Source organism: Equus quagga, chromosome 16, assembly GCF_021613505.1.
Source record: "Equus quagga isolate Etosha38 chromosome 16, UCLA_HA_Equagga_1.0, whole genome shotgun sequence".
Classification (NCBI taxonomy): domain Eukaryota; kingdom Metazoa; phylum Chordata; class Mammalia; order Perissodactyla; family Equidae; genus Equus; species Equus quagga.
Genome location: NC_060282.1, coordinates 1242741 through 1258319, shown reverse-complemented (window position 1 = coordinate 1258319; position 15579 = coordinate 1242741). Strand labels below are relative to the sequence as shown.

The window sequence follows — 15579 nt, the reverse complement described above, 5'->3', positions numbered from 1 at the left end:
TTTTAGTCACAAAGAGAGACCTGATGGTGAGAGCCCTTTGCTTGTTCCAGCAGCCAGCTGCCCCTCTTCTCCGGCAGGCCTTGTGCAGAGGTACAACCCAGCGGGATGGGCCCTGGCGTCCAGGCCAAGGCAGGCTCCCTCCTCATCACGTGACTTTCCTCCGCAGGTTGGGATGCTGCTCCCACTCACCCTGTGCCCTGCCCGGCCTTACGGCTGCCCACTCCCCTGCTCTCTGGCTATTGCCGCTATTGGCACACACCCTGGCCCAGCCCAGCCTGAACCCTCCGGAGACAGTGCCCTCACTGTAACCCTCACTACACCCTCCAAGGGACCTACCCACCGTCCCCTGGCAACCAGTGTCCCTCCTGCCTCTGCCGAGGTGACTGGAAGCTGAACAGTCAGCGGCTCTTTTTTGGGAGGGGACCAAGCATCGCTGCGGATGGGCTTGCTCTGGTCCCTGCTCTCCGGACTGCCCTCAAGATCCTAGGGAGGGGCTCCAGGTGGTGACAGGAAAGCCCCCGCGGCCCCCACCGAGTGTGCAGTGGTGACTTGGCACAGGAGCCACAGAGCAGTGGGTGGGTTTTGATGGGACAGAAGAGAAGAGGGGGCCCGGACTGGAGGTGCCCCCTGAGGGCCATCCTGTCCCCTCCACTGCTTTATGTCCCCTGGGCTGGGTGATCCAGCATCAGGGCCCTGTGGGGTCATGCTCTCCTCCATCCCCATAGGAGCTGTCAGGGTGGCAACCAGACAGGTCAACCAGGGCTGAGTTTGAGCGGCTCGTTGAGAGGGAGAAGCCAGAAAGCTGAGCAAGGAATAAGGGACTACCAGAACTAAACCTGCAGGATTTGGAAAGTCAGCTTTCTGTCAAAGCATAACAACATACAAATATGTCCCAAATGGTAAGTATGCAGGTGGATGAACTTTCACAAGGAAAGTAACAATGTCTAATTTGTGGGTAATCTTGTTATCAATAGGTTCTCAGCCAGGAAGATGTGATCAAAATTTAAAGCATTTTGAGGGTTGGGAGGAGGGTAAAGATATTATCTTCATAAATTATGAGCTTAAATGTGCGTGTTAACATTTCTCAGGTGACCACAAAAAGAGAAGAGTGTATTCAAGTCAGACTGTATTCGAAATATAAGAACCATTTATACTGTTTCTAGGGACACACCTGAAATATAAAATTGACACCCAAAGAAAGGTGTGTGCAAAACAAACCAAAAGAAAGTTGGAGCAGCCACGTTAATGTCAGACCGGCTGTGGGCAGAGGCAAAGAAGAACACTGCAGACTGATGAAAGGTTCAATTCACGGAGAACAGCTAGTAGTTCTAAACTTATACGCAACTAATACTTGCTTTCAAACACATAAAGTAACAGGGACAGAACTACGAGGAGAAACTGACAAGTGCCTACCCTGATGTCTCTCCAGGAAGGATTTCATGGAAAGTGGTGGGCTGGAGGGTCTTGGGGACAGGAGGGTCTGGGCAGAAGAGAGAGACTGGAGTGTCAGCGGATAGGAGCAGTGCCTGGGAAGAGGAAGTGGGGCGTGCTGCAGTCCATTAGCTTCATAATTACCAGGAAACTCTTCCTATCTTGACTTAACATTACAAATTAGAATGAGGGTTTTGAAGAAGGTGCACATGCTGCACTTGAGGACCTATGTCTTAAGTCTCTGTTGATTGATAATTACCCCTCCCTCTTTTTTTTCCCTTGTCATTTATTTTTCGGAAAAAACCTGAGTCATTTGCCCTAAAGAGGATCTGGATGACTGCATCCCTACTGTCTTTTAACATCTTCCTCTGTTCCCTCTATCTTATATACATTGATAGTCAGGTCCCAAAGCTTGATTAGGTCAGAGCTTTGCTTCTGATCGAGCGTTCTTTGCAGGTTGCACCGTGCAGATTCTGCTGCTTCAGACCAGGAGGCCCTGAGTGGCTTCCTTTCGGCAAAGTTGGGGCCATTCACGGATGCGGAGAGTGAGCCGGTCCGTGCATTGTCCTCATCAGTCTGCCACCTACAGGCTTCAGCAACCATGACGTCGCTATATTTCTTCTGCAGTTATTAGGTGGAATTCCGTACATAACTTCCCTTCACCAACAATTCGTTTATCCTGAAATACAGTTCACACGGGAAAGGCGGGATGAACACGTGATTCTTCATTTGCCAGTTTTTAGCATAATGAGTATCGTACCGGCAATCTTCAAGATGACCGGTAGGGTGGGGTTTTGTCGTATTTTAAACTCATGCACTTTATGCATTTGACGTTTCTATTCAGTACAGTCAGTATTCTTTTTGATGCTGAACTTGCTGCCTTGGCGGCGAGTGGGAGCCCTTCGCTTCTGCTGCCCGGTCCTTCTGACCGGCCCCGTCTGGGAGCAACCTGGCTCTCGGGTGTTGCCCGCAGAGAAATTCACTGCAGTTCACGCAGCAGGTATTTACCGGGGCTGTGAGAAGCGTAATTCTAGAGACCGAGTCAGGTAGAACCCAGCAGGGGCGCGGAGGGTCAGGCGGGGAGGGTGCGCAAAGGCGGAGGGCGCAGGAAGTCCGGCAGGACTTGGGGCCGGGCCCGCGCGGGCGGCTGCGAAGGCGCCTAGACGGCGGGGCGCTGTCGTCTCGGGAGCGCGCCCGTCTCCGAGAGGCCAGGCGCCGGCGCAGCCCCTCGCAAACCCGCCGCCCCGTCTGCAGCCCCGCGTGCGGCTGCACCCCCGCCCTGCGGCCCCGGCTCCGCTCCCGACACCCCAGCACGTCGCCCCGCTGTCACCCCGTCCACAGGACGGCCGAGACTGCTCCGCACCGTTGCCCCAAATCTCCAAGGAGCCCTAGCTCCTTTTAAAGGGAAGTGGTTGTGGGAACGCGTCCCGACCTGGGCTTCAAGCGAACTCGCCCAAAACGACTTGCGTTTGCTGCTGCCAGGGGCCGAGGAGCGCCGCCAACCAGGGGCGCCGAGACTTCCGCCCGGAGCTCCGGGCCGGGGGGCGCGCGTGCGCCGAGCCCTCACACGGAGGGGTTGGGGGGTGGCGGGGCTTCACCCACGCCGTCTGTGCGTCCCCCGCCTCACGCGCTGCCCTGGCCCACAGGAGCTCCGTCTTAAACCTGTGGCCTGAACGCCTCCCTCCAGGGCGTCCCAGGTGGGCTGCCAGGGTCGCGGCCTCTTGAGAACCCGGCGCCCGGCAGCGCCACTGGGCCCCCGCCCGCTCCCGCGCTTCCGGTAGCCAGCCCCAGCCGGCCGGAACTCGCGTGGCCCCGACCGGAAGTGCGCCGGCCGCTCTAGCGGCGGCCGTCTCGTTGGTCGGCCTTCCAACTCTGCGCTGGGGTCCAGAGAGCAAGCGTCTTTCACAACCTTCCCTCCGCGCTCGGGGCGAAGTCCGTGCTCCTCGGCCAGCATCGAGGGTGCGTGGGGCCTGGCCTCTCCGAAGCCGCTCGACCTCCTCCCCAGCACAGCCCTCGATTAATACAAACCACGCTGAAGGGCCGGCCTGGTGTCGTAGTGGTTAAGTTCGCGTGCTCCGCTTTGGCGGCCCAGTTCCGACGTTCGGATCCCGGGCGCGGACCTACACACCGTTGGTCAAGCCGTGCTGTGGTGGCGTCCCACATACAAAATAGAGGAAGACTGGCACAAATGTCAGTTCAGGGCCAATCTTCCTCACCCCCCCCACCCCCCACAAAAGCCCCAACAAAACAAAAAAACACACTGAAGGACGTCCTAATAACCGGCCTGTGCACTTTGGGACTGACAAGTAAATACGATGCGTGACCTTGGCAGAGGGCGTGGCCACAAAGGACACTGTTGGGACAACTGACGTTTTAATATGAGCTATGGATTAGCTAATGCTCTTTTCCCCATGCTAAATCTCCTGATTTGGATCATAGTACTGCGGTAATCATGCTCAGGAAACACTAAAGGATTTAGAGGTCTTCGAAGGGGCACGATGTCTGCAACCTACTCTGAAATGGTTCACGGAGAAAAATGCAGACATTCCCCCCCCAAAGGGACAGAAGGCAAGCTGCTGGTGAGTCTGGACCAGTGCACATGGGACTTCCCTGTACTATTCTTCCAATTTTTCTCTAAGTTGGATATTACATTAAAATTTAAAAATTACCAAAAAACCCCAAGAGGTCAGACGAAATCTCCTGTGGCTCCCCGCGGCGCTGGGAGTAAAGCCACGTCCCTCCCAAAGGCCTTGTGACCGCAGCTCGCACGGCGCCGGCCCTCCGGCCACAGCGCGCAGCTGCCCGGCTCCTGCCCGGCCCGCCGGACTCCGTTCCCGCCGTCACGCGGGCTGTCCGTGCCCGCGGTGTCCGTCCCTGCCGCCAGACTGTCACCCCCGCGGGCAGGACACCCGAGCGGCCCGCGGGCAGCCGCGGAGTGGAGGGTGCTGAAGCCAGGCAGGCACGGGGCGAAGGGCGACCCAGCTCCCTTGCAGCAAACGCGGACGCGGCGAAGCAGGCGGCGCCAGAGCGGCGAACGGGGGTGTCGCACCTTTATTAACAGCGGCACTCTCCAAACACGCGTCCTGCGTGCTCGTCTCCCCCGGCCCCGGGCCTCCCCGGCCTTCCTCCCGGCAGGTGCAGGCTCTCCCGCGGCGGCTTCTGCTGCAGGGTCAGTGTTCATGGTGTCCTTCGACGCGGGGATAGGAAGAGCCCACTCCAAGCACAGGCTTCGCAGAGAGGAGGATGTTCTGTGAAGCCGCACGCAACGAGGACCGCGAAGAGACCCGGGAAGCCAGGCGGGACAGAGTTAAGGACGGGACCCGGGAGCTCGCCTTCGAAAGGGGCAGCGACGGGACCCTGGAGCCCACACGCGACGAGATCAACGACGGGACCCCGGAAGCCATGCGCGACGAGAGCAGCGACGGGACCCGGGAGGCTGCGTTTGACGGGGACCGGGAGGCTGCGCGCGACGGGCCTGTCGGGGAGGCGAAGGACGCGGGGCGCGAGGCGACGGGCAAAGGTTGCCACAGCGGCGGGCCCCCGGGGCCCCGGCGCAGCCAGCCATGCACCCGCGCCAGGTCCCGCGTGTCCTCGTGCTCGCGCCGCAGCTTCTCACGCTGCTCCAGCAGCTGGCGCCGCGTGTCATGCAGCAGCTGGGCCCGCTGGAGCAGCCGCAGCAGCTCCTGTCGCAGGCGCGCGTTGTCCGCCTTGATGGCCTGCGTGTGCGCGAGGAGCGCGCGCGCCGCCTCCCGCTCCGCGCGCCGCGCCAGGGACTGCACGCGCTGGCGAGCCTCGCGCTCGAAGGCCGCCTTGTCCTCGGTGAAGCGCCGCTTCACGCGGTGGAGCAGCTGCGTGTGCTCCACGCGCATGTGCAGCAGTTCGCGCTCCAGCGCCCGGATCCGGGCCAGCTGCTCCAGCTGCAGCTCCTGCGGCGGGGGCGCGGGTCAGGGCCCGGGCGCGGCGCGCGCCCACCCCGCCCGGTTCCCGGAGCCCGCCCGGCCGGCCCGTGGGCGCGCGCGCACTGGCCTTGTAGGGCTGCAGCTCCTGCACCTGCCGCGCCATCTGCGCCGCGCGCGCCTCCATCTCCAGCAGCTGCGCGCGCACCCCGTCCTCGCGCCCGTGGTAGTGCGACGCCAGCTCGCCCCGCTCCCAGTGGACCTGCGTCAGGTCCACGCGATTCTGCTCGTCCAGCCGGACGATGGCTTTGGCGCAGCGCTGCGCGCGCGCGCTCACGTAGCTGGCGTAGAGCCGGTTCTCCTCGCGCAGGCGCTGCGCCTCGCGGTCCAGGAAGGCGTTCTCCCGCAGCACCTGGTCCACGCGCTGCTCGCAGGCGTCCAGCTGCTCCGAGAGCAGCTTGTACTCGCGCTGCAGATACTGCGCGCGCTCCGACAGTGGCGCCTCGGCGCCCTCTTTCGCCGCGCCTGGCCGGCGCCCTGTGCTCGGCCCGCGCCTCCTTTTGGGTGCCATGGGCCGGCTTCGGGGTCTGGGGCACGGGTACGTGTGAGGGCACCGCCCAAGCCCGCTCCTCCAGCGCAAACCTTCCCCTCCCCTAGCCCGAATATTCTAGCGGGGCGGGACGGGTCTCAGGGTCCTGAGGTTGAGGGAGGCAAAATCAGGGGTATGGGGTCAACGTGGGGTCAGGGGATGGTCGCCAACCTTTACTCGTGGACTCCTTCCGGACCTTGGCCGTCCGTCGGCGTGCGCCCACCTTGAGTTATGTTGGCGTTCAGCCGGTGCAGTCTCCATGGAGAGAGAACTTAGTCGCCCTCCCCCACTTCCACCCCGTTGCTTGGGCGACAACTCCACTCCCCCTCCTCCATTTCCCCCAACTCCTGCTCCGGAAGTCAGTGCCTGACAGCCTGTTACTGCCTGACGTCCTGTCGTCCTGTCGGACGACGCTGGACTTGCCTCCTAACCTAACAGACCCAGCAGCAGCCCGAGTAGCCCTCAGTCTCCACGTGCCATACTTGGGCCCTTTGCCACCTGTCCACCGATGGCCTCATATCCCCGTCGGCCCTCAAGAGTAGAGACTTCGCCCAGTCCTGGCCTCCAGCCTTGAGCAAGCCCCTCCCCACCCCACCCACACACGCACACCCCTGTGAAATCTCCATCTTGTTGAGTCAGAGCTTCCCCACAGCATTTCAGCGCTCCGGAGAGCCTGGCTCTCCTCGAAGCACTTCGTGGCTCCCTTCGCTCCTTCAGGAGGCCTCCGTGGGAGTTAGGGTTACTGGGAAGACCGAGTCCCTTCGGATGTCACCCGTTGTCCAGTGTGTTCCTCTCTGGGGTTTCTTCAGCTCACACGTGTGGCGCCTGTTCATCTCATCCCACAGGACTGCACCTGGCCGGCTTCCCTTCCCAGCTGGCCAGCACGGCGGGAGCGGAAGGAGATCCACCCGGAATTTCGCTCTTGCTCTTCTTGCCGTTGAGGTTGTGGCAACATCATCATCGCCTCATTGAATTCACTCTTGGCTAGATACGTGAGCACCACATTCAGGTGCCAGGAGCCAGCGGCCCGGCCTCGGGTTCTCTTAGCTGCCTCGGGAAGAGCCGGGTCCAGACCGCCTTTGACGTGAACGTCCATGTACGTCTCTTTTGGTCCTGTCACCGTTGGTCCAGGTCTGTCTACATTGGCTGTAATATGGACAGATGCAGGGTTTGTTGGCTTGTAACTTTGTGAGGAGCACGGTTTAGGAAACCACTCTGGTGGGAAGGCTTGTGTTGAAAACTCTCAGGAGGCCGATTTCAGAGCCGCGGTGATTCACTCATATCGCTGGACTTGCTCGAGTTCACTGCACCTGCGTGAAAGGGGTGGCAGAGCCTCGTAAAACTAGGAACACAACCGAGGCAGTTTCCTCCTTGGAAAAAAATGTATTTTATAAATAAAAATGAAATGACAAGCTTCAAGACGATGCAAAATCTCCGTTTATTTTAACACTAAAATTTTAAAGAAATGTCGATCCATAAACTCTTAAAAGAGCATCTTAATGTTGGCCTTTAATGATATCAGCTTTTTTTTTTGTGAGGAAGATTGTCCCTGAGCTGATATCTGTGCCCATCTTCCTCTATATTGTGTGTGGGACGCTGCCACAGCATGGCTTGATGAGTGGTGTGTAGGTCGGCACCTGGGATCCGAACCCACCAACTTGGGCCTCTGGCGCTGAGCCTGCAAACTTAACCACTATGCCCCACACCCAGCAAGCCCGATATTGGCTTTTAATATGAAATTGGTGCCTGACTTTACAGAAAATTGGGAAGAGACCAAGTAGAATCGGGAAGAATCAGGAGACCCTGCAGTGGGGGGCTCCAGCGAGCCCCTTCAGGATGTTTTCTTCCAGTCCCTCCCCCGGGGCCCGGTATCTACATACCAGGGCCTCTGCCCGCACCGAAGCCGCCTGCTCTGTCCACCTCGCCACCCTCGGGGCCCGCCTCGGGCCACTGTCCCCATTTGGCACACTGCGAAACTGAGACGGCGACAGGCGGAGCCTGCTCCCCTGGCCGGTCTGGTCCTCCGCAGCCTCGGCCCCTGGGCGCCCCCCCCCCCCCCCCCCCCCGGGGGCCCCCGCGACTCCGGGCCGCTTCGGCCCCTCCCGGGCTCCTGCCCCGCACGCATCTGTCGTGGGAGTGTCTAGATCAACCTTGGCCTTTTAATTTCTGCTGCGAGGGGAGGCACTCGGGGGGCAGAGGTTTTTGAGTTGTAAGTCGTCCCAGCCTCCCGGATTTCTCGGGGAGTTGTCTCGCTTTAAAGCTCACAAATGCCTCCTTTCAGCAGGGGTCTGGTGAGCATTTTGTTCTCCTCTGTCTCCAGCTCCCTCGAGACTTGCTGCTTCCCACTTCTGCAATTCCCAGTCCTGCAATCCCGGTGGAATCGTTCGGGGAGCCGCGTGGAAGCCCCGCCCCGCCCCCGCCCAGCCCCGGCCCCGCCCTCGCCCCCCAGACCCCCGCCGCCCAGCCGGACGCGGCCGCCTCCGCCCCCACCCGAGTCGGGGCCGCGGCGATTAGGGCAGGAGGGGCCTTGTCTCCTCTGCCTCCTCCGGGCGCCCGCGCCACAGGCCTCGGGGCGGTGGGTGGTGTCTCCCCGGGCAGAGGAGGCCGCCTGGCCTGGAGGCGGCTGGGATGCCCCCACACACCCACCTCCTGGCCCCGGGGGCCTTCTCTCTGTTGTTGGGGAATGGGTGTGTCTGGTGTCCCCAGGTCCCACCGCCGCCCACGAGAGACGGAACTCACCTCCGCGGGCCCAGATTCAAAGCCAGGCGCTACCTGTGACATTTCTCCCCACCCTTGGGGTCCTTCCTCCCTCCCTCCGTGAATGGGGTGGCGGTCTTTTGTCCCTCCAGGGGCCAAGACTAAGTTTCCCCCTGAGTCCAACTGAGGAGGGTCTGGGGGCGGGGTGGGGGCCGGGGGTCACTCACCCCTTGGCGGGAACACTGAACTGGAACGTTACTGGAAAGAAGGGCGGAGGAAATCGGCTCAACTGCCGCCAAGGCTGCCCCTCCCCCACCCTTGAATCCCTGCTGGCCACCCCCTCCCGCCGCCCCCCAACCCCCACCCCCCTGACTAGCGCTTTCTGGTGGGGGACTGCGGTGGACCCTAAAGGCTGCGTCAGAATGTCCTGTCGGGCCGGTTCCAAGATGCTGCTCACACCGCTCCTCGGGCCGCTCGGCCCCCCACCCCACGTTTCCACAGGGCCAACCCCCCTGCCCCTATCTTGCTGTTCCTTCTGCCTTGGACTCTCTCCCTACTCAGCTCCTGAGACTTAGCGTCAGCTCCCTTCCTCAGGAGTAGCCAGTGGGTTTGGGCTGTGTGCCTAACCCTGGGGTGAGCACTTCCAGCAGCATCTGCTGCCATTTCACAGATGGAGAAACTGAGGCAGGGAGTGGCTTGTTAAGGACTGAAAGCACTGGGGCTGTGACTTGGACCTTGGTGAGCTCTTCCCACTGTGTCCACTGCCTCTTGCGGAGGCCTCTCCCCATCCTGAGCCCTGGGCAAGGGGCAGAGCCAGCCACCTTCACTGAATCCCACTCCATGGCAGCCTGAGGCCAGCATGTGGCCAGTACCCACGACCCTCCTACCTGCCAAGGCCAACTGGACCTGAGGAGTTGGGGGTGGGCTCAGGTGATGCCAGAGACCCTGTCCTTGGAGCTCAGCCCTGGGCAGGAGCCTGACACCCACAGGAGTGGCCAGAAGCTGAGCAGTGGTCAGATGAAGGGACCCTGGAGGACCTGGTGGGAGGGATGCCCCAGCTCCACCCCAGTACCTTGTCCCTTGATCAGAAGCACAGCGCTGATGGCAATCACCACCACAAAGGGGATGACAGGCAGGAACGTGACTGAGGCCCAGGAGAGCCTGTCTGTCCAGTGTGTCGTTTGGCTGCGGTCAAGCCCTGGAAACCCCAGGCCTGGCTGTTCTCTGGGCCCTCGGCGGGACCCAAGGCCGGCCCCTCCCCATATTCCAGCTCATGTGCAGCTGCAGGCCCCCTCCGCCACCTGAGCTGGCTCTCGGCCGAGCATTCAGGCAAGGACCCTTCCTCAAGTGGCCTCCCCTCCACAGCCAGGCACCTCGGAACCGATGCCAGACCCACACCATGCTCACGGGGAGCCCCAGGTGGAAGGCCCAGATCCAGGCCATGATTGCGTCAGCTCCCACAGCCACAGCTGCCCCTGGAGGAAGTGCTCTCTCCTCCCTGGACACACAGTGCAGTGAGGGCCACGGCTGCACCGCCACCCACTTCCTAGGAGCAAAGACAGGCTGGGTCCAGGGGAGCCCCAGGGTACATGTATGGAACACAGTGAGGGCTCCGTGGCGATGCTGCCACGATGACCCAGGTCTCTGGCCTGCTAGGGTCAGTGGAGTCGCAGCTTCAGGGCAGCTCGATGAGCTTCAAGGGGCCTGGCTGGAGCCCGGGGCCTGTGAGCTTGGCTCCCTGGTTCTCCCTGAGGGGTCAGGCCAGAGCAGCTGGGGCTTGGGGTCTGGTCCATGTCGGCCTGCATACCCCTCCCCGGGTGCTCACCTACCTCTCTTTGTGAGGAAAAGGATGATAAACAGAAGGATGCACAGAGTCCAGAGCCCTGCACAGGCCCCAATGGCGTTGCCTGCACCCACCTCCACTGGCCGGCTCAGAGAGCCCCTGCGAGACAGCCATGAGGGGCGCCCAGCCTGAGGCATGCCTCCCGGGGACCCTTGTCTCTGAGTCTGAATGCACAATCTGAGACAACCACATCTACCACCCAAATGTGCCCTCCTGGGAGGGACCCAGCAGGTGCTGGAGTGACCTGGGGTACCTGAGTCCACAGTCCATGTGGGGAGCAGGAGAGACATCTGAGACCTAGGAGCTGGAGGAGCACACAAGGTCCACCCCAGCAGGTGGGAAGGCCATGCACGAGACAGGGTGGGCAGTGGGCTACCCCTGTGACACAGATGGGGACACGGCTGTGATCACTCCTCAGATGTCAACACTGAAGGGCAAGGAGGGGCGGGGCCCACGCACATGGCCTGTGACAGTCTGCAATCTAGGAGGCAGGGACCATGTGAGACTGGCCTTCGGGTTACAAGGACGCTGGCTATGGATGAGCAGGAGGCTCCGGCCACACTGTTTCATCCTGGGGGGTTTGACCTGCTACGCGCCCACTCCTCCCTGACTCTGGGTCTTCTGGAGGAGGCTCCCAAAACTGCCCACGATTTTCCCATGGGTCCACGGTCCACTTTTTATCTCGTGCATAATAAACACCCCAAGTCGATAATGCGCTCAAAACAAAGCTGAAGGTTACAACTGCATGCAACAAAATTTATTGTTGACTACCAATTAATAAGAAAATAAAATCTCCTTGACAAAATTTATATCTGCAAGGATATTGGACAAGGGAAAGTTGGACTGGGTAGAAATAATGGCCTCAAGAGAAAACACATAATAGCACATTTAAAAACAACAGCTAACGGATGAATCAGCTGTTCACTGAAAATTGATTTACTTATCACGCGTAATGAAGTTCCCTCCTCAGAATTCTTTTTTGCGGAAATTCACTGATGTTCGTATAATTCTGCTTTTGGCCACATTCTCAGTGGCAGAACGGTAGGTCAAGACCTCCTCTGGTTTGGAGTTCATGAGGGAAGGCGGAAAGAGAGGGGCTGGCCTGCAGTTGTCACACGTCCTCGGTGCTCTAGGGACCAGCTGGCGTCCCGTGCCCCAGCAGCTGCATCAGTTTGCTCCACGCCCTCCTGGGAGCTGGCTCTTCCTGATCCAGTTTACTCCTGCTGTCCACCTGCAGGCCCTCCTGCCCGTGGCTGGGGGAGCCCAGCTGTCCATTCCAGATCAAGTGTGTCAACTTTCCTGGGCTGGGCTCCACTCACAGCCCCACTCCTGGCCTTGGACCCTCCTTGAGTGAGTCCAACTCTCATTTCCTTCAGCCTGTCCAACTAGTGATCAGTCCTCCCTCCATTTCCATCAATGTGCTTTCTACTCTTCTCTTTGTCCTTGTGGGCATATAGCTTTCCCATTTTTTTTTTTCCTTGCTGAGGAAGAGTCACCCTGAGCTAACATCTGTTGCCAATCATCCTCTTTTTGCTTGAGGAAGATTTGCCCTGAGCTAACATCTGGTGCCAATCTTCCTCTGTTTTGTATGTGGGTTGCTACCACAGCATGGCTTGATGAAGAGTGGTGTAGGTCTGCACCCAGGAACTGAACCCGGGCTGCCACAGCAGAGCGCTCCGAACTTAACCACTAGGCCACGGGGCCAGCCCTTCCATTCATATTTATATTTATTATGGATTATATCTGAGGAATACTCCCACTTGTTCAATAGATTTGCCATTGCATTTGTCATCAAATTTATTGATGTGAAATTGTTAATAATAAATCCTTATTATCTTTTAATGTTTGAAGAATTTAGTAGGAATCTGTCTTTCATTCCTGACACTGATAATTTCTCTCTTTTAGTTTTAATCAGTCTAGCTAGATTTTATTCCATTTATTCAAAGAACCAGCTTTTAATTTTATTGGTTTTCTCTCCTGCTTGTCCACTTTCCATTTCAATGATTCCTACTCTTATTTCATTCTTTCTGCCTACTTTGGCTTTAATTTTCTCTTCTTCTAGACTTTTAAAGTGGAAACTTAAACTTTTCACCTTTCCTAATATAAACATTTAGAACTATAAATTTCCCTCTAAGTGTTGCTTTAGCAGCATCCTACAAATTTTCTTTTTTTTCTTTTTTTTTAAAGATTGGCACCTGAGCTAACAACTGTTGCCAGTCTTCTTTTTTTTGTTTTAATTGCTTTTTCTCCCCAAGTCCCCCCAGTACACAGTTGTATATTTTAGTTGTGGGTCCTTCTAGTTGTGCTGTGTGGGACGCCGCCTCAACATGGCCTGATGAGCAATGCCATGTCCACACCCAGGATCCAAACCGGTGAAACCCTGGGCTGCCGAAGCGGAGCGCATGAACTTAACCACTCGGCCATGGGGCCAGCCCCTAAATTTTCATATGTTATGTTTTCATTATCTTTCAGACTAATTTTCCTTGTGATTTCTTCTTTGGCCCATTGTTTATTTAGAAGTGTGTTGTTTAATTTCCAAATCTTTGGGGGATTTTCCAAATATCTTTCTGTTATTTACTTCTAATTCAATTCTGTGGGATCAGAGAACATAATTTGTGTGATCTCAACCCTTTTAAATTTGCTGATCTTTGTTGTATAGTGCTTAGAATATGGTTTATTTGGTGACTATTTCATACGCACTTGAAAAGAATGTGTATGCTCTTGGCGGTGGCTTGTTTTCTAAATGTCGACTAGGTCGAGTGGGACAATAGTGTTGCTCAGGTCTACCATATCTTTATTTTCTGCTCGCTTGTTCTACTAATTATTGAAAGAGGAGTGCTAAAATCTTCAACTGGTTTGATTATTTCTTCTTTCAGTTCTGTCAGGTTTTGCTGTGTGTATTTTGAGACTTTGTTATTAGGTACATACACTCTCCGCATTAGAATGACTACTTAATGACTTGACGGTTTTATCATAAGGGAGTGTCCTGCTTTCTCTCTGGTAATATTCCACGTGCTGAAGTCCACTTTGTCTGATATAAATATAACCACTAAAGCTTTCTTATGATTAGTATTTGCACGATATGTCTTTTTCCATCTGTCTTAGTCTATTCATATTGTTCTAACAAAACACCACAGACTGGGTGGCTTAGAAAAAACAGAAATTTATTTCTCATGGTTCTGAAGGCTGAGAAGTCCAAGATGAAGGCGCCAGCATGGTCATATCTGGTGAGGGCCCTCTTTCTGGTTCATAGCTGGTGCTCACTGTGTCCCCACGTGGTAGAAGAGGCTAGGGATTTCTCCAGAACCGCCTTTATAAGGGCACTAATCCAGCTCATGAGGGGTCTCCCCTCATGACCCAAGCACCTCCAAAAGGCCCCACCTCCTGATACCATCACATTGGGTTTTAGCATTTCAAAATACAAATTGAGGTGGGGGGTGGGGGGAACAAATATTCAGACCACAGCATAATCTTTTTAACTTTAACCTACTCATGTCTTTATAATTAAAGTGCATTACTTGTACATAGCATATTCTTGGCTTTTGATTTTTAAAAAATAAAGGTGCACAATCTCTGTCATTTTATTGGAGTATTGAGACTATTTACCTTTAATGTAATTTTTGATGTGGTTCGTTTAAGTTGACCATCTTGCTATTTGTTTTCTATTTATCCCATCTATTTCTTATTCCTTTTCCTTATTTTTCTGTCTTCTTTTTGATTGAGTAATTTTCAATATTCCATTTTGTCTAGACTACGGGCTTAATAGCTCTATCTCTTTATGTATGTTTACTTTTATTTAAGATAAAGATTTGTATGTTTAACTTATCAAAGTCTATCTTCAAATAATATTATAATACTTCACGTGTAATTTAAGAACCTTACAAGGGTATATTTACATTGTATTCCTTCATACTTTGTGTATTGCTGTATTACATTTTATTTTTACAGGTTACAGACCCCATAACATATTGTTATTATTTCTAATTTAAACAGTCAACTATCTTCTTTAAAAATTATTTTTAATTGTGGTAAAAAACACACAACACAAAATTTACCAGCTGAACTTTTTTGAAGTGTATGGCTCAGTAGTGTTAGGTATATTCATATTGTTAAGCATATTCAGATATTCACAGATCTCCAGAACTTTTTCATCTTACAAACTGAACCTCGATACCCATTAAACAAGAACTCCTCATTCTCCTCTCCCCACAGTCCCTGGTAACCACCATTCTACTTTCTGTTTCTAAGAATTTGACTACTTTAAATACTCCATACACGCGGAATCCTACAGTATTTGGCTTTTTGTGACTGGCTTATTTCACTTGGCATAACGTTCTCAAGGTTCATCCATGCTGTAGCATGTGGCAGGATTCCCTTCCTTTTTGAGGCTGAATAATGTTCCATTCTATGTACATACCACCTTTTGTTTACCCATTCATTCACCAGTGGACATTGGAGTTGTCTCCTCCTCTTGGCTATTGTGAATAATGTTGCTGTGAACAAGGGTGTACAAAGATCTCTTTGAGACCCTGCTTTCAATTCTTGTGGATGTGTACTGAAGAGTGGGATTGCTGAATCATAGAGTAATTCTAATTTTAATTTTTTTTTTTTTTGGTGGGGAAGTTTGGCCCTGAGCTAAGATCTATTGCTAATCTTCCTCTTTTTGCTTGAGAAAGATTGTCCCTGAGCTAACATCTGTGCCAAACTTCTTCCACTTTGTATGTGGGACGCCACGACAGTATGGCTTGACAAGCAGGGTGTAGGTCCACACCTGGGATCCAAACCCACGAACCTTGGGTTGCTGAAGCAGAGCACGCAAACTTAACCACTATGCCACCAGGCTGGCCCCAATCTTAATTTTTTTGAGGAACCACCATACTGTTTCCATGGTGGTTGCACCATTTAACAATCCCACCAACCGTGGTTCCGATTTCTCCACAAGGGTACGAGGTACAAGGGCTCCAACTTCTCTACATCCTTGCCAACACTTATTTTCCAATTTTTTGATTGTAGTCATCCTGTTGGGTATGAGGTGACATCTCATATGGTTATGATTTGATCTGAGATAGATAGTGGGTTTTTTGGGGTTTTTTTTCTGAGGAAGATTAGCCCTGAGCTAACAT

General features: G+C 55.1%; 1 protein-coding gene and 1 long non-coding RNA gene across 2 annotated transcripts; both read right to left on the bottom strand.

Annotated features, from left to right (window-relative positions):
- Positions 1-1287: 1287 nt before the first annotated feature.
- Positions 1288-3183, bottom strand: LOC124227994 (uncharacterized). The gene is made up of 2 exons (XR_006885599.1): positions 2864-3183; positions 1288-2110 (listed from the first exon to the last, which is right to left on the bottom strand). It is a non-coding gene; the product is annotated as an uncharacterized LOC124227994 (long non-coding RNA).
- Positions 3184-4601: 1418 nt separating this feature from the next.
- Positions 4602-5898, bottom strand: CCDC166 (coiled-coil domain containing 166). Its single transcript, XM_046642489.1, has 2 exons — positions 5458-5898; positions 4602-5357 (listed from the first exon to the last, which is right to left on the bottom strand). Exons 1-2 carry the CDS (start codon positions 5896-5898, stop codon positions 4602-4604), a joined length of 1197 nt encoding a protein of 398 aa, XP_046498445.1.
- Positions 5899-15579: the final 9681 nt, after the last annotated feature.